Raw genomic sequence first — 17,886 nt, 5'->3', positions numbered from 1 at the left:
GCCTAATTAACCAAAATTGAGTTAATGCCTAATTAACCAAAATTGAGTGATCAAGCTTCTATCTAGTAGCTCCAATATTGTTAGGTTGAACGACACAATAACGTCAGTCCTAATGTTTACCAAAGTGTAGCATCAATTAGAAGAGAAGTTTAATGTTGTATTTGTTATTTAAACTTACCTAATCTGTTCAATGTAAGCGCAAGCATTTGATATATATTACTACTGGTTTTTATCGTACCTACTGGTTTCCGTTTAATGAGTACATTCCCCCTTAAATACTAATGCGCACCAAAGGCACCAGACCCATCCAACAATAACCAAGTAATTTATGGAAGTACAAATACAAATTAATTAACCATAATTAAATATTAAAAATATATGTACAAATTAAACAAATGTATGTTAATACATTTTTGTTATTCCATCTGAAATAACAATTAATTATTAATAAACCGACCTTTATGAAGCAACAAATTAAAGTAATACTCCTCTGCAGATTTTTTATAGAATAGAACTTAAACCTGTGAAAATGAACTTCAAAAGACTTGTTATCGCTGATGCGCCAAAAACAAGATAAGAAGGAACAAGTTCTATACCAAAGAAAACAGTAATCTATTACCAGCATATCAAGTCGACATAAACCAGCACCGAAGTTCAGCAATAATATCTACTAGATATAGATTACTTATCTATAGAAGGTCTCAAAATCAAAGTGCAGGATCCAAATTGTACCAAAATGTAACCACTACTTTCTTTACATTAAGTGATAAATTAAAAAGTGCCTTGTAGTAATATATCATTCCTTTAGACGTTGGTGAAGCGCAAGTAATCCTTGCCAGATGGAAGATTGGCAGTGTCGTATCCTTGTGGAAACATCTCGTTGGCTTGTTCATTAGACACACTGGGTGATATGACCACCGGGTCACCCGGTTTCCAGTTAACTGGGGTTGCAACTTTGTGCTTTGCTGCTTTCTGAAGTGAGTCCACTACCCTTAACACTTCGTCCATGTTTCTTCCTGTGCTTGCTGGATACAGGAAGCTCAGCTTTATCTAAAACATACACACATTTGTTAATTAAAACCCCCACATACGAGAAGAAACCATCTAATTTGTTGTTGCACCTAGAGAAAACCATTTTTTCTATTTCAACACTAAAATAGGCCTATACCATACTTACAAATTGTGCTGCTATTTACTCTTAAATGTCCCAATTCGTGTGTCCAAATTTATGTGGGGCACTTTTTGCTTGCTTCCCAAGAGTTGATTATTCTAATGTTTGAAGTTTAAATTGGATTAGATCTACTTAATGTTTTAAAACAAAAATTCAGATACTGAGAATACAACAGGCAGCACAAGTTTTGTAATGCAATTTTTCTCATATCAATAAAATTAAAGAAAATACTATAAAAAGTGGGATCAAAGTTCACAGAATTCCAAAAAACTAAAAGTACAAGGATAAATTAAGACGGGGAGTAATATGTGCCAAAACAATTTCTCCCTTTTAACTCTGGGACCGGTTAAAAACCCGTGGAGAGCAAGAATAGATTTCCGTAGCAAATTAAATTTCCAGACGGCTCGGAATCTACCAAAGAAAAGAGTTAAAGATTGATGGTTGAGGAAGACTATAAGAAATATGAAACAAAATGTTAGGGTGGTGTATTAACCTTCTTGTCAGGGCCTACGATGTGAAGAGCACGAGAAGGGACTTTCTGTCCAGTGGAGTCGGTCTCATCCGGATCCACCATATTCAGTTGCTTAATCAATTCTCTCTTTGGATCAGCAATGATTGGGTATGTGACCTTGTGCCCCTTCTGCCAATTATTAAACAAAATGGTAATCAGACGATATTTATTAACGAAAATAAAACAAGAAAACGCTACTAGTAGTAACGGAATTTTCAAGGAATATAAAACACCGAGAATTGATGTTAATTGTGTACGTTGTAAGCTTCAATATCCTTGATCCACTCTTTGTGCGACTGAACATCATCACAAGAAAACCCAAGAAGCCTGACTCCTCTTTCAGTAAACTTGCTAGCATAAGCCGCCATTATACCAAGCTCCGTAGTGCAAACTGGCGTGAAATCACCTGCACCCATACACTAAATTAACCATCTTCGAGTACAACTTAAAAGAGGAATAAAACAAAATACTAGCATAGTGGTATCGATCCGTATATATCTCCTTACATTTAAAGGATAACCTTTTCTTATGTAAAATAATGTTGAGAAAAAATAGAAATATAAGGCTGCAGTGTGAATAGACGTACCAGGGTGAGAGAAGAGAATGGTGTAGCTATCACCGACATAGTCATGGAGTTTCATCTTCCCATGAGTCGTTTCTACTTCCAGATTAGGAAGATCATCTCCAATGGTGAGCCCTGGCATTTTTTTTTTTGAAGAACTTTTTTCCGTTGTTGTATTTTCAGTTGGATGCTTTGTGGAAAATTTTGGGAAAGAAGGGGGGAAGTGATTAAAAGGTTGTTGAAACGTTGTTGCATGAAGAGAACGTGGCATGTGTCGTGGCTTCTGCACTTTGCCACTTCATGCTGCTGCTTCCACGTACTTCCTGCACTAACATTTAGTTTCTAGTTTCCTTCATTGACCCGTTTTGTCTATTCTTACGTAGAATATTAGAATTGCACCAATTCAACTTATTACAGTTTCATATCTATCTAGTTCAAAATCACATTTAAGTGAATTATGTAACTTGAGCTTGTCACTCCATAAAATAAAGTAGACGAAATAGAAGCAAAGTCAATGATATAAATTCACATCTCATGGATTATATAGGGTGTTCCTAGTATTTTCTCTGTTTTGAATGCCATTTAGTGATTAGAAACTAAGATCTGTGAAGAAATTTTTCAATACTACCATTTTCATGTCCATATAAGTGTATAATACTCTTTAAGAATGTATCACGAGGCTATAAAAATTGATCTCTAAAATAGATTAACGGAATGAAAGCTACTTAAATATGTTTCAGAGATTAAATCTTACATAGTTCAAGCGCTATGGATCCAATTCTTTAATTAGTAAAAAAATCCTATTTTGTCAAACTTCCAACAACCAACCACTATCCTTGGCTTGTTCGCATACCCCTCAATTAATTTCTTGCAACTTCTTTCTCTAACCCCTCTAACAGCTTGGTAAATGATAATTGTTCGCACGCTTGAGTTTTGATGATTGACAAAACACATGAACATAATAAATGAATCAGATTTCCAGACATGTTTTATCAAAAGGGGACAAGAAAAGAAGGCAGACACAGAGCAACACATGATCAATGAAATAGGTTTGTCAACATATTTCCGTCATCCAACACAAAAGCAGGCTCAAGATAGAATTGCAGGAATGAACGAGAAGGGTATGATGAAACAAGTTTATGAACATGTTCCATCTCAAACAGTGTAGTGATTCAGACGCAGACGAACCAGGTGCATGAAACAGGTTCAAGAACATGTTCCAGCGCAAGTCCTACATCAACTAGGATTTGCAATTTTATGGTAAAGACTTGGCGGTCAAGTATGTAGATTTCCTTTCCATATGTGTGGGGATTAGTAAGACTTCTACCGGAACAAGAAGCGGGGTCAACAAGGCAAGAATCCAAATACAACACAAACCCTAACATCTCATGGGCCTACTCGAGGAGGGTTTTGTGTTTGCCGACCTACTGTGCACTCAATGTTATAAATATCCAAGTCTTACCAAGAAGAAAGTTTGCACATCCACAAAGAGAGATTTCAAAATATTGAGCAATCAAGAGATATATCAAGAATATTCAGAAACTTAGCGTGTGTCCTTAGTACTAGAAAAAAATTGAAGAAGCTATAGAATAGAGTTTATATTTTGCAGTTCTTGAGTCTAGAAAACTTGTATTAGATTGTTTATCGAGTTTTAGCTTTATCCGCTTTGTTAGAATTGAATTAAAGTAGATACAAAACAGTGTTGAGTAACCATCAAGTTGGGATAACTTGGAGTGGATTTAACAGTCTGGGGAGATTGTTAAAATAGGGATTAGAGTTAGTTCCTAGGTTACAGGGATTGTAACTTGAATTTGAAGAGGCTCATCGTTGTAGTGGAGTTTTGAGGAAAATCCTACAAAGGTGTAGTTCATGATTTTTATCGCCTTTATGAGCTGGGTGGTTTCCACATAAAAATTACTGTGTTCTTTATTTACTTGCAATTTATATTCTGCAAGTCGCAAGCATAGAACAGGTAAAGTAATGTGTTCAATCCTTAGGCGAAAATTGAATATTTAATAGGATAAACACGTAGGTAGTGCAGCTCCAACAATAATTCTATCAAACGCTATCATTTATATATATATATATATATATATATGTTGTGTTGTGTATGCTCTGTCCAAATCTCACCTATACAAATTTTTGCCGATCCTTCAGCTATTGAAAAAAGTTTGATATTTGTGGTTATACTAACTTGTATTAACTTATTATGTTAAAATAAACTGAAATGAAAGCACACATACATTTCTAACCAACTATGCTTAAATGATAATATATATATATATATATATATATATATATATATATATATATATATATATATTACTTTACTACCATCTCACGTTCAAAAGATGAAAGTTGCTGAGATGAGAATGTTGAGATGGATGTGTGGCCACACCAGGAGTGACAGGATTAGGAATGAGGATATTCGGGACAAGGTGGGAGTGGCCTCGGTGGAAGACAAGATGCGAGAAGCGAGATTGAGATGGTTTGGGCATGTGAAGAGGAGAGACACGGATGCCCTAGTGCGGAGGTGTGAGAGGTTGGCCATGGATGGTTTCAGACGAGGTAGGGGTAGGCCAAAGAAGTATTGGGGAGAGGTAATTAGACACGACATGGCGCAGTTACAGCTTACCGAGGACATGACCTTAGATAGGAGGGTTTGGAGGACCCATATTAGGGTAGAAGGCTAGTAGATAGTCTCATTACCCTGCCTTATTAATAGTCGCATTATCGTAGTATAATTTCTTGTGCTCTAATTTATGCTATTATGCTATTATCTGTTATTTCCTGTGCTTTGATTATTCTATGTTATCTGTGTCGCTTGCGTTACTTCATTTCCATATCGCTTTGAATCTCTTAGCCGTATCTGACCTCTTTTTATGTTTTTATTGAGTCGAGGGTCTCTCGGAAACAGCCATCCTACCTTGGTAGGAGTAAGGTCTGCGTACACTCTACCCTCCCCAGACCCCACGTTGTGGGATTTCACTGGGTTGTTGTTGTTGTTGTTGTATATTACTTTACTACCATATAAATACCAATTTTTGTAGTCCTCACATGATTTTCTGTCTTTTGTTTTACCCCTACTTGAAGTTTTTATGACTTTGTGAGCCCTTGCACATTTTGGTAAATTTTGAGAATTTTAAGGACTTTTTTCATGCCACTAAAAATGCTGATGTCATGGAAAAACTTATAGTGGCCCCCACAAATCATACTCATATTTGAGTCTTTTATTGAGGAAATGTTATTAAACTTATTTAGTATTTTTCCTTAAGAATTTATTATAGACATGTAAAGAATTATCGTGTCATTCAAATCTTAATATAGGCTTAATTATGGAATTAAAATATTATTCTTATAATATTTATTATTTGCTGATGTTATTTACTAGTTATCATTTTCTATTCTAATGTTACATTTTGTGTCTTTGTATGTCAAGTCGCATTGTATGTTAGTCGACGTAAGCCCAGTAAGCAAGGTCGTCTTCCATGTTAAAAGTGGGTATGCTATGTTTAACAAATGACAAGTATGTATCTTGAAGGTTAGAGGTTAAACTGTCAAGACCCAACTCGTGGGTCGAGCGGGCACCCATACAAAAACTCCCTGGTGGGCGAACCCTTCCCTTATCCAACATTTGTTCCAACATAAGTAAAATAAATAAGAAGAATAAACAGTCTCATAATATAAATAATTACTAAAGCGGAATACTAATACATAATCCCCGCGATCTGGTTTGAATATTACAAGAGCAACTAATACAAGTCTAGAATACTAATATTGTTTCAAAATAGGAAATAAGACAAGTAATATAGCAGAGTCTCCGGGCAGCGAGATCCATCCAATGCCCAACCTGGAAACTGTACAAGCTAAGCATCGGAATCACTCACGAGGTGTGGAGGAGGAACATGCTACGAACTCTGCACTCAGAAAAAAGTACAACAAGGAAGTATTAGTACAAACACCATGTGCCGGTAGGTATCATAGGCCGACACCAATTAGTTCACACATATAAAGAAAGAAATCAACAAATAGACATGTAAGTAGTCAAATATAGTCACTAAGAAAATTAACGTAATACTTGTAGTAATATGAATCACAATAGATCTCAGTAGTCTACAGTCATAGCATAGGCGGAAACCTCTAGTCCTAGAATCCATCAAGTGTCTAGGTAAGTAATTAACAAGCACACGGAAACTCAAATGAATCATCAACTAAGGAATCAATGCAGAAACATACCATGCAATGCAATAAATGCAACAACCAAAATCAGTGATATGAGTGGAGGTAATATGAATACAAGTGCGATGCAATGCAATGCAATACACTGGCCAACTGTCTCATAGCATACACACATGCTACAGACGGATAGCCTCCATGTCTCGATAGTCATGACCCATGGGGGACCCGCGAAGTCCATGTACCAGTCACTCTGCACACAGCCCAAAGATGACTTCCACAACAATACTCACTCCGCACACAACCCAGAGATGACTTTCATCTTTCACTTTCTCATCATACGTTTTCATAATTTTTTTCCATCAATTTATCCATTCGGACCACATCACATTACCATGAGAAATGCAAGATGAAATGCATGCATGAATGTCGAATTCAAGTGTGATCATGGTGTTAAATAACCATAACAAAATCCGTATATCAACTATCAATACAAACTTATCCCCAAATCTGTGCAATGCCACATCCGGAACAATTTCCCTTTGGACACATAGGTAACATCAAATAATATATGCATGTGATGTCGTTTGAAATATGCATATAACAAACATCACAAAAAGAAGCCTCGGATGTTTCACCTCCTCACTTATCATTATTAATATCAAATCACAGTTCATATTAATGAATCATGTTAGAATGTGTATGAATGCTATGCATGATGTCAATATCAAGTGTAAATCATATTCAAATCGCATTCGTGCCTCTACATGAGCACACATCACAATACCAATCCTAAATCATTGTTCTTTCCGTTACCGATAATAAGTGGCAAGATAGGTGAGAGATGAATGCAGCACAACAACAACATAGTAAGCAGGCAACAAGCCCAACACCGCACACACGGCAACAAACCAACTCACAATAACAAGGCGACAATCCCACAAAGTCATCAACATTACCAACCTAAGAATATCCATCCCAACTTCATACCCGAAGGCTTAACTTGCTTTCTCCATCAATAACTAACCTCTACATGTGCTTTGCTAATTGAAGTCGAACCAAAAGGTAAGTCGTACCTACCTTGAGGCCGAGTTGGTGCCACGAACCGTCAAATGTGAGCCTTGCCCCTCCGAATACTCAAGTCTAGTCATTATCGGAACTAAGTTAGAAACGGGGAATAATGGTACCCATATTGCTATACATTCGTTCGAATAAAAAATCAACTAAAGAAAGGAGGGAAATCGGACCCACAAGGTTAAAACAGGTATTTCAAGAGTGGAAAAGGTAACCCAACGTTCTAGAAGTTCAATTCTATTCTTGAATTGCTAATTCAGGTCAATTATTGATCAATTTCATCATTCAGGAGAAAATCTCCAATTTAGGCATAACCCTAGTTTTCCATAATCAATTCCTCAATCCATGTTAGAGATTCAAGCTTATCATTTACTAACTCAAAAGATTCATCAATTAAACTCACATTCCTAGCCTAAAATTCAATTAACACACTTAAGATTAAGACTCATCTTCTCCAACTAGCTTTTCTAGATTCCACCATAGATTTCTAGCTTAGGAAGGTAAATAAACAAGAATAAGGTAAAAGAGATTTACCCCACGATGAAATAACTCTAAAAACATTTCATATCGCCCTTGAGTCACTTGTAGAATTAATTTTGGGAATGGTTCGAATTAGGGCACTTAATGATTTTGATTCAGCAATTGACGCTCCAGCGGAAGGGGTCCGCTCCCGCAAACTCACCTCGGCAGAGGACCATCCGTTGAGGACGATCTCATTAATGTAGCAGGAATTCCATGCTTGTGGACCAAGCCCTCCTGAGGCGGATCTGCTGGGGCGAGACATCAAAACCAGTAGAATTCTGGTTTTTCACCAAGTTTCACCCCAAATCCTGACCTCCACCAGAGACCTTCCAGATACAAAACAGATATGCACACATATGTAAAAACACGCTACGAACTCACTCGTGGCCTCAGAATTCCCATCAGAGGTCTATTTGACCGGGTCAACAGCCCAAAATCATCTTCCTAACCAATAGCCCAAAACACTCTTGAGTGCCTCGGGAACCTAACTAAATACCCCCACTAAGTCATAATCAACCCTCCAGACCTCACGGAATCGACGAATTTCCGAAAAAAGTCTGTTACCCAAAAGTCAACTATTTGTCAAAAGTTTTTCACTTTAAGGCTCTAATTCTCATAACTCACAATAAAACTCGCCCGATTACCTCGGGAACCATGCCGCCCATTCCCGCTGGTCAAAGTCATACTAACAGGGCTTGGGGAAGGGTCAACAGGGATAAATGGTTCAAAAGTGCAATAACGACCAAACGAGTCGTTACATCAAATACCAATTAAACAATCATTCGTTCTCAAATGAAGAAAGAGACTACGAAAGCTAACTGTAACTGAGGAATTTTTATTATAACCACACGGAAGCCTCCACGGCAAGAAGTACGCTACTATCACTGCTCATTCACCTTATTAGTCAAAACTTCTTTTAACTTAGCTCAAAGACCCAATTTCCATATTTCCAATACTCGAAATCTCTTTCACAACTGATACTCGAATATAAGAACTGCCTCCACATGAATTCTCTGATCCGATAAAACCCACCTCTGAACGAGATCGATGGGTCCCACAAACATTCCCCAAACTACCCAACCTTTGAAACATGGCCACAAACCTGTCACGACCCAAATCACTGATCGTGCGGGCACCTACCCTTTTCCCACCTGATAGGCAAACCCGTCCCTTAAAGATTCATCCAACAACATAAATAATAAATAAGAGCAAAAGAAGTCTAAAATCATAGATAGATAGTAATGCGGAATATAACGACTACACAAGGAATCTGGTCTGAATACTACAAGTCTGAAATATACAAATCTATCTCAAGACATGAAAATAAAGACAATAGGATAGAAGAGTCTCTGGGCAGCGGATCGGAACATGGCTCACCCTGGAAACTCCAATTGACTACCTCGGAAACTCACCCACGAGGGCCTGAAGTGAAATCTGTAATAAACTCTGCACTCAGAAAAGAATGCAGCAAGGTAGCATCAGTAAAAACAACACGTATTGGTAGACATCATAGGCTGACAACAATTAGCTAACATATATAAAAGAAAAAAATCAACAAATAGGCAAGTAAGCAATCAAATATGGTTACTAAGCCAAAACAACCGGTCTCACGGTAATATGAACCACAATAGATCTCCGTAACCTCAAGTCATAGCCTAGGAGAAAGCCTTTAATCCTCGAGCCCATCAATCCCCAAGTATGTATTAATCTGACACACGGATACTCAAGTCAATAATCAACCAAAGAATCAATGCTGAAACATACCATGCAATACAGTAAATAAAACAACCAGGATCAGAGATGTGAATGGATGTAATATGAATGCACGTGCGATGCAATGCACTGGCCAACTGTCTCATATCATACACATATGCTATGGATGGAATACTTCTACGTCTCGGTAGTCATGACCTATGGGGGACCAGCGAAGTCCATGTACCACTCTCACGATCCCGACAAAGACCTCGAGGATCCGACACTCTCACGATCCCGGCAAAGACCTCAGGCATCGGACACTCTCATGATCCTGGACAAGACCTTGGGCATCAGACACTCATCTCTCTTTTACGCTCTCCGGCAAAGACCTCAGAGGCTACACACTATCACTTATCATCATTTCCAATCACAGATCAAACAAATCAACATATGAAATAAGAATCTACGCCATGCATGATATCGATATCTATAGTAAATCATATCAAGGATTGTCACGACCCAACCCCGTGGGCCGTGACTAGTGCCCGAGCTGGACACCCATACACACTCACTTACCAAAACGACATATCAATGACCTATCCATATCCAACATATATTAATTTATACAGATACTGAGAACAGATGTCGTCTTAAGCGGTCACATGTAACATACATATCATACAGAAGCCACCAAGGCTGTCGTAGAACATATCGTCCAAAACATATATATACGTGTACATACATACAAGCCGTTAAGGCTGTCATAATAAGTGGAACCACTTAGACGCAAGACACACAGACATATCTGAACCACAACGACCCATGACCCACATACATGTCTACAGGCCTCTAACAAACAGAACAGAATCATATGACGGGACAGGGCCCCGCCGTACCCCCGAATCTATACATACGTATATACAACGGCAGAGTATATACCAAAATGTAGGCTCCAGAACAAGGGAGCACTTCAAAGCAGCAGAATAGATGGCCTAAGCTGTCGGGTCACTCACGTGAACATCTGTACCTGCGGGCATGAAACGCAGCCCCCGAAGAAGAGGGGGTCAGTACGGAATATGTACCGAGTATGTAAGGCATGAAGTACAGTACAGGGGATCATAACCAAAATAGGAACTCATCAGAACCGGTATGACTGTTAAAATTATCAATACGTTTTCTTTATGAAATAAAGTCGTGTGTTTCAAATCATGAATCATACACACACACACACACACATATATATATATATATATATAACGTGTCCCGGCCCTTTAGTGAGGGACTCGGTGAATAGGGTCATGCATGCCAACATCATATATCATGTATACATATAACATGTCCCGGCCCTCTAGTGAGGGACTCGGTGGATAGAATCATGCATGTCAGCATCATATGCCATATATACATAACGTGTCCCGGCCCTCTATTGCGGGTCTCGGTGAATAAAGTCATCATATGCCATCCTGGCCGCCATTCCCGTATCATCATATCATCATATACATATACATATAACGTGTCCCGGCCCGCAAGTGAGAGGGACTCGGTGAACAATGCAGTGGAGTACGCACGAGAACATATCCTGGCCTGGGCTCAGTGAAGGACATACTGAGGCTTGCACGAACAGAGTAGTGCGAAACCATATGCACATAAATCAAGACTCGATAGACAAGTATACTTACTGACACCTGAAGGCTCAGAAACAAGTTTCGGGTCAATCCGACTTAGTATAAGAAAGTTATGAGCGTTTGAAGTACAGAACCTTCTACGAACTTTTCAAAAGCCATTTTTGGAAAATCAAAGCAACAATCATGTTAGGTACCTTTCGAATAACGTTATGGATCAAATCAAATAGAGCTTTTGGAACCATATGTACGTATCAAAATATATCAAAGACTCAATGGAATAATCAAACGCGCTATCATTTGAACATCAAGACATTAATCATATCAATTATCTCTCGAATGCCATTCAGAAACATATCAAATAGACCTTCAGACATCATAGATACGCATCAAAGCCATATGAAATAACTTATGGAAGTCAAGAATATTAGCCATCCTAGTGGCTCTAAGAATAGGAATTTCTTTGAAATCATACATATACGTCATTTGCTCGTTTCATAAAGATCATGCCAAAAGAAAGAAAGGGTAAGACTTACATACCTTGCCCGCTTTCTAAGATAATCCGAGCTTAAGTCTTTGGCTTCGCAAGATCTACAACAATATTAGTATATACCAAACATTAGCCATAAACACTTAAGAGTCCAATTCTAAACCAATACTTTATCTACAGACATTTCGGCAGCATTTCCCCTGTAAATACCACCATCCCCGAGAATCCAACTCGGCCAAATCATCAACAACAAATTCGAGAATTTAACTCGGCCAAATTATCAACAACAACACCAACAGTTATTCTAACAATATCCACAATCAATTCAAAACGCATACTAACGTTAGTAACTTTTTTCTACAAACTTTGACGACTTTCCATTTACGTTCAATTCATAATTGCTTACATATTCAAGTTCTAATCCGCAACCATTCAAACAATATTCAAGAATACTTCAAACAATCCGTACAATATTTCAAAATAATCCAACCAATATGCCATTCCACCCGAAACCTTCCAAATGGAAGAAGAACAATAACAACACATTTCCTCCCTTCACATTCATGAACTACACCAACAATTCACACACTAACAACATTGTTTACCATAAATACATGAAATGGCTTTTAACATCACATTAGCTTCTAAACAACTCTCCAACACTTACAACTTCAACTAGAATCATTAAACTTTCATTTCCATCATAGATTCCATTACACAACAACCAAAATACTTAAGAAAAATTGATTCATTCTCTTCCATACCATACAATTGTTATATCCCGCATTTTGCGCATTTGGATAATTTAAGATAATTGCGGGGAGATGACAAGCAAGGCCTTATTTTTTTATTTTGTTTGGCATACAAGTTGTTATGAAAATTTTGAAGTGGGAATATTAAGAAAGGTCAAGGGCATAAAGGGAAATTCGCAATATGACTCGTGGAATTATGGAGGAAGACGAAGGGCAAATTTGGAAATTGGAAAAATTAAAATTTGTCATGAAGTACAAAAAAAATGGGCTTATGTTTTGGGCCATGGTGGCCTTCCCACTTTGAGTGGGCTTAGCCCACTTTGGATCATAATGGATAAATAAAAAGATGACTTAGTCATCTTATTTCCAACACCTTCTAGACATTTCAAGAAAACAAAAGAACAAGAAAAGCAAGAGAAAGCTCCAAGGCCATTTCGGCCAAGTGCAAAAACCAACAAGAAAATTGACAAAAATTCCTTCAAAAATCATTTTCTACCAAGTGGAGGGTCCTTAACAAAGTAGAGTTGTTATTGAAGCAAGAAAAACACAAATTCATAAGTTGGAAATTCAAGCAAGTTGGAGAATCAAAGAAGAAGGTAAGGGTTCATCCTTTTCTTATATGTTATGGATGTTGTGCATGTTGTAGTGTGTAAAAATGAGTGAAATTTATGAAGAACAAGAATATAGGTGTGTGGTCGTGCATGCCTATGTGTGTGTATGAATCATGTTTTAATTATTCTATCTAGTGTTTGGTTGTTATTGTTGTGGATGCTATGTTGATAATGGAACTTGAATGATTTTGGAGAGGTTGTAGTTGTGTGTGCATGATGTTAGCCGTGTAGTTGTGGTGTGGTGTGGAGGAAGATGAGTTAATTTTATTTAGTATATTGATTGTTGTTGTGTGGATTCTATATTGCTAACAAAAGCCGAATGAGCTTAGTGAAGTATTAGTAGTTGGAGGCTTGTCTTGGAAGATTATGTAAATTGAATATTATGTTCTTACAAGTATGGAAGGTAATGATATTAATATGGTGTTGTTGGAATGTATATTATAAGGTTGTTATTGTTTTATTGGAGTTGGAAGGTTTTGAAGGAAGTAGTAAATTGATTAAGTTGTTATAATGTATCTTGGATTGAATATGGAAATTGTTAGTATGGTTGTTGATATTATGTTGATAGTTTGGCCGGGTTGAATTCCTGGATTGTTGTTGATTAAAAATTGACTGAGTTGAACTTTGGGGATGGTGTATTTACAAGGGAAGTGCTGCCGAAATTTCGGTAGCCAAGTATTATCTTAAGATTTCAATTCTAAATGCTCTAATCAAGTTTGGTAAATGAGACCAATTTGTAGAGTTTGGCGGATTTGCAACTTGAATTTGGAATAGCATAAGGAGCGGAAAGAGGTATGTAAGGCTTCACCCTTCCTTCTATGGCATGTCTTAGACGTAATAGGTCGGATACGAGCCTCGGGGACAACTCTATTCTCCGGAATCCGCACCTAAAGTTTCTCCTTTTTCATTCAATAGAATTGAATTAAAAATTGTGTGAAATGTTGGAAAAACTTCCTAAACCTCTAGAACTTGCATAAATAAGACCCGACTACCTTGAAACCATCACAAGTAACGCCATGACATGTAACATATGCAAATGGTGTACGCTACCTCATTCGGCCCGAGGTGGGCCCATTGTTCCCGGAATTTCCCTATTGCTCCGTTTGACTTATTTTGGAGTAGAATCCAAAGGAAGCTTTTGATCCTTGTTCCAATTATCAAACGATAAGTACTGTACTATTTTTAATGGAAATATGTCTATGATGACCATGATAACGATGATCCTAAGGAAGAGAATACGTCTATGATAAGTATGACAAGAATGATTCCATGACTAAGAGTCTTAAGCTAAGGACCCAATATGAATATGAAAGTATCAAACTAGTTCTTGATTTCAATTCTATTCCTTGGTTATGACACCATCCTCTAAAGATTCCAAAGCCGATGAATTGATTTCTATGACGTCCATGATTTCATTCTATGTTTCTTTCAACACTATTCTCCGCTGATAGTCTCGCCTTAAAATACTCGTTCCTTCACGGTGAGACAAGGCGATCACGATTGTTCCATAATGTAATCGGAGGTCACCGACCTTATGTCACTCTGATGGTTACATGATTTTCTTTGGGCTCTCCTGCATGCTGATATGACATTTGTATGTGAGATATGAATATGTACATGGGGGATGGGAAGGGAAACATGTTTCATTGCCACTTGGTCAGCTGGCTTATCATCCCGGACGCGAGATATATGGGCGAGCCGATGTATTTCGGTGCTATGTGGGTGAGCCGACATTGTTCGGTGCTATGCTATGTCCTGCTATGCTATGACACGATATGATATGACATGATCTCATATGATTTGATACGATATGATATGATATGATAAGACATGACATAATATAAGTTCTATTTTCTATGTCTATGAAAAAGAAATGTTTTCCAAAGACAGACAAGCATGCATGGTATCTGGCCTGAAAGGGCATTCCTATGTATAGGTTACTTTCTTATTTCATTATATGTCCTATGATCCCATGATATTGTTATTCAAGCTCTATGGTTCGGCTTGCATTATTTTTCCATGCCTTACATACTCGGTACACTATTCGTACTGACGTCCCTTCTTGTGGACGCTGCGTTTCATGCCACACAGGTCAGCAGGTAGACAGGCTTGACTTCTAGGAGCTTCATCAGCATTACTATAGCGGCGCTCCAGTTGTCTCGGAGCCTCAGTTCCTTGGTACTATTTTGTGTATATATTCGGGCACAGCAGTACTCGGCCCTTCTTATGTATATGTGTACTATGTTTAGAGGCTCGTAGACAGATATGTACAGTTAGATGTTTTGTACTCGTGAGGGTCCTCGTCGCTGTATAATGTACTAGCAAAGTTTATTAGTCCGTGTTTATAATTATGCTATTAATGTTGATGTTAAGCAAAAAAAAAAAAGGATATGGTATAGTGCATACGACCCACTTAGTGATAAGAATACGATACGAGATAGGGGGTGCTCGGTACAAGTATTGGCTACCCGTCGCGGCCCTAGTTGGGTCGTGACAACAATAACCCCACGGCCACAACATATATCCATATTTTCATGAATTTCATCCACTTTTACCTACTGCAACATACACAATCATCCATAACATATAAGAAGAGGGTTAATCCTTACCTTTTTCCTTTAACTTCCCACTTGGCTATGATTATGAACTTGCAAGAATAGATGTTTTTCTTGCTCCAATGACTACTTTACTTTGCTAGGGACCTTACAATTGGTTGATTAGCTAGAACAAAATAATTTTTGATCAAATTTTTGTAGGGTCTTGTTCGGCTAGGGGCATGGCCAAATGGCTCCCTTTGGTTTTGTCTTCTCCAAGTTTCTTGAGTTCTCTCTAAGGATGAAGATGATAAAATGATCCAATGGGTCATCCTTTACTAGTTATTTTAAGCCTCCATATGGGCCTTGGCCCATACCCCTTTGGACGGCCACACTTGACCCTTTTATTTCCAAGCCCATCTTTTTTTTTTTTTTGGTCTTGCAATTCATGAAAAATTATTTTCCAAATTCCGAATTTGCCCTTAGTTTTCTTCAATATTACCATGAACCATCTTGTGAAATTCCCTTTTTGCCCCTAGCCTTTCTTAATTTTCCATACTAATAATACTTACAAGCAACTTGTGCATTAAGTCAAAACCGGAATATAGCCTTGTCTTCAACTTATCGTAGTTATCTTGAAATATCCAAATGTACAAAATGCGAGATATAACAAGGATCCAATCCTTAATTTTCATAAAGTACACTTTACAATTTCAAGCCATTTTCAATCATCCTTCCATTTTCGATGATAAGTGAGATATCAAGAGGGAGATGAATGCAAATATAAAATAACAATATCAAGTGGGTCATATCAATCCCAATCGTGCCACACATGAACACATATCACAGTATCAATAGTAAGTCAAGTCCTTTCCTGTACCAATGATAATGTCAAGATAAGTGATAAACAATGGTATTACAACCACAATAAGACAACTAAGTAATGAGTCCAATATCACACATATAGAAACAAGACAATACACAACAAGAGAAAACGTCACATATAAAGTATGGAATGCATACCGTACACTTCCTTAGCCTCAATTAGACACATCAATCATAAAAGTCCTCACATTTATATTATAATATGCAGATCAACATTCCAATTCTCAATAACAACATTCTCTTTCATATGACAATGGAATAACAAGAGAGAGAGAGAGGAGATAGTATGCCAGTCACAAGAATATAAAGCATAGCCAGTAGGGCAACAGGCCTAACTATCACAATCATGGCGATGAACCCACGTAGTCAATCAACAATACCAACCTAAGAATATCCATCCCAACATCATACTCGAAGGCTTAACATGCTTTCTCCGTCAATAACTAACTTCTACAAGGCTTAACATGCTTTCTCCGTCAGGAACTAACTTCTATATATGCTTGGCTAACTGAAGTCTAACCTAAAGGTAAGCCGTAATCTACCTTGCTGCCGAGCTGGAGCCACGGATAAATCTAGTTGAGCCTTGCCTTTCCTCTTCGGAGAGCCTTGGAACAATTAACATCTTTCAACTATGAATTCTAAGTTAGAATACGAATCTAAGGATACCCATGTTGCCATAGTATTACCCAAAACCCAAAATAGCCAAACCCAAGCCACAAGGGCAAAATTGTAATTTCATTAACAAATCAGGTTCAAATAGTACCATACGAGTCTAAACGACTCCAACGATACCGATAATGCTATACTTTAATTTGAAACCCCTAAGCAAACCCAAAAAAGGTAACCCCGAGCCGCAATGGCACTGGAAATTTATTTCAAAATTAGTTTACTCGCAGATTAATTAGTCTAGATGCAGAAAAACCATTCAAAAAGCCATCATCTTGGTCTTCAAAACCTTGATTTTCCACTTTTCAACTTTTGGGTTCAAAACCTCAATCCCCAATTAAACTCGGATAAAATCGATAACCAACGAAAATAATCATGGGAAAACACAAAAATAAAGGTTAGATACTTACCCCCTTGTTGAGACGAGAACAACACCGCAAAAATGACCTCAATTTGAGCTCCCAAAATTATAAGAAAAGTAACTAAATCCCGAACAAGTGGAGAAAAGAAAATGCAACAGCTGTTTTGGTCCAAATTAGGTGCTATTTGATCACGAAGCTCACTTTCGACCTGTCCAATAAAATCCTTGCGAAATTCGACCCAAGATAGACTTTT

General features: G+C 37.7%; 1 protein-coding gene across 2 annotated transcripts; it reads right to left on the bottom strand.

Moving 5' to 3' along the window:
- Positions 1-574: 574 nt before the first annotated feature.
- On the bottom strand, positions 575-2,447 carry LOC132633341 (1-Cys peroxiredoxin). 2 transcript variants are annotated; one of them, XM_060349693.1, is made up of 4 exons: positions 2,269-2,447; positions 1,940-2,088; positions 1,665-1,808; positions 575-1,050 (listed from the first exon to the last, which is right to left on the bottom strand). In XM_060349693.1, exons 1-4 carry the CDS (start codon positions 2,384-2,386, stop codon positions 805-807), a joined length of 657 nt encoding a protein of 218 aa, XP_060205676.1. In that variant the 5' UTR covers positions 2,387-2,447; the 3' UTR covers positions 575-804. The 2 variants fall into 2 exon arrangements, with proteins under 2 accessions (XP_060205676.1, XP_060205666.1); XM_060349683.1 differs by having other exon boundaries at positions 1,665-1,811; positions 2,269-2,446.
- Positions 2,448-17,886: the final 15,439 nt, after the last annotated feature.

This window comes from Lycium barbarum, chromosome 1, assembly GCF_019175385.1.
Source record: "Lycium barbarum isolate Lr01 chromosome 1, ASM1917538v2, whole genome shotgun sequence".
NCBI lineage: Eukaryota > Viridiplantae > Streptophyta > Magnoliopsida > Solanales > Solanaceae > Lycium > Lycium barbarum.
The sequence above is the reverse complement of the archived record's forward strand: the minus strand, read 5'-3'. Positions and strand labels throughout refer to the sequence as shown.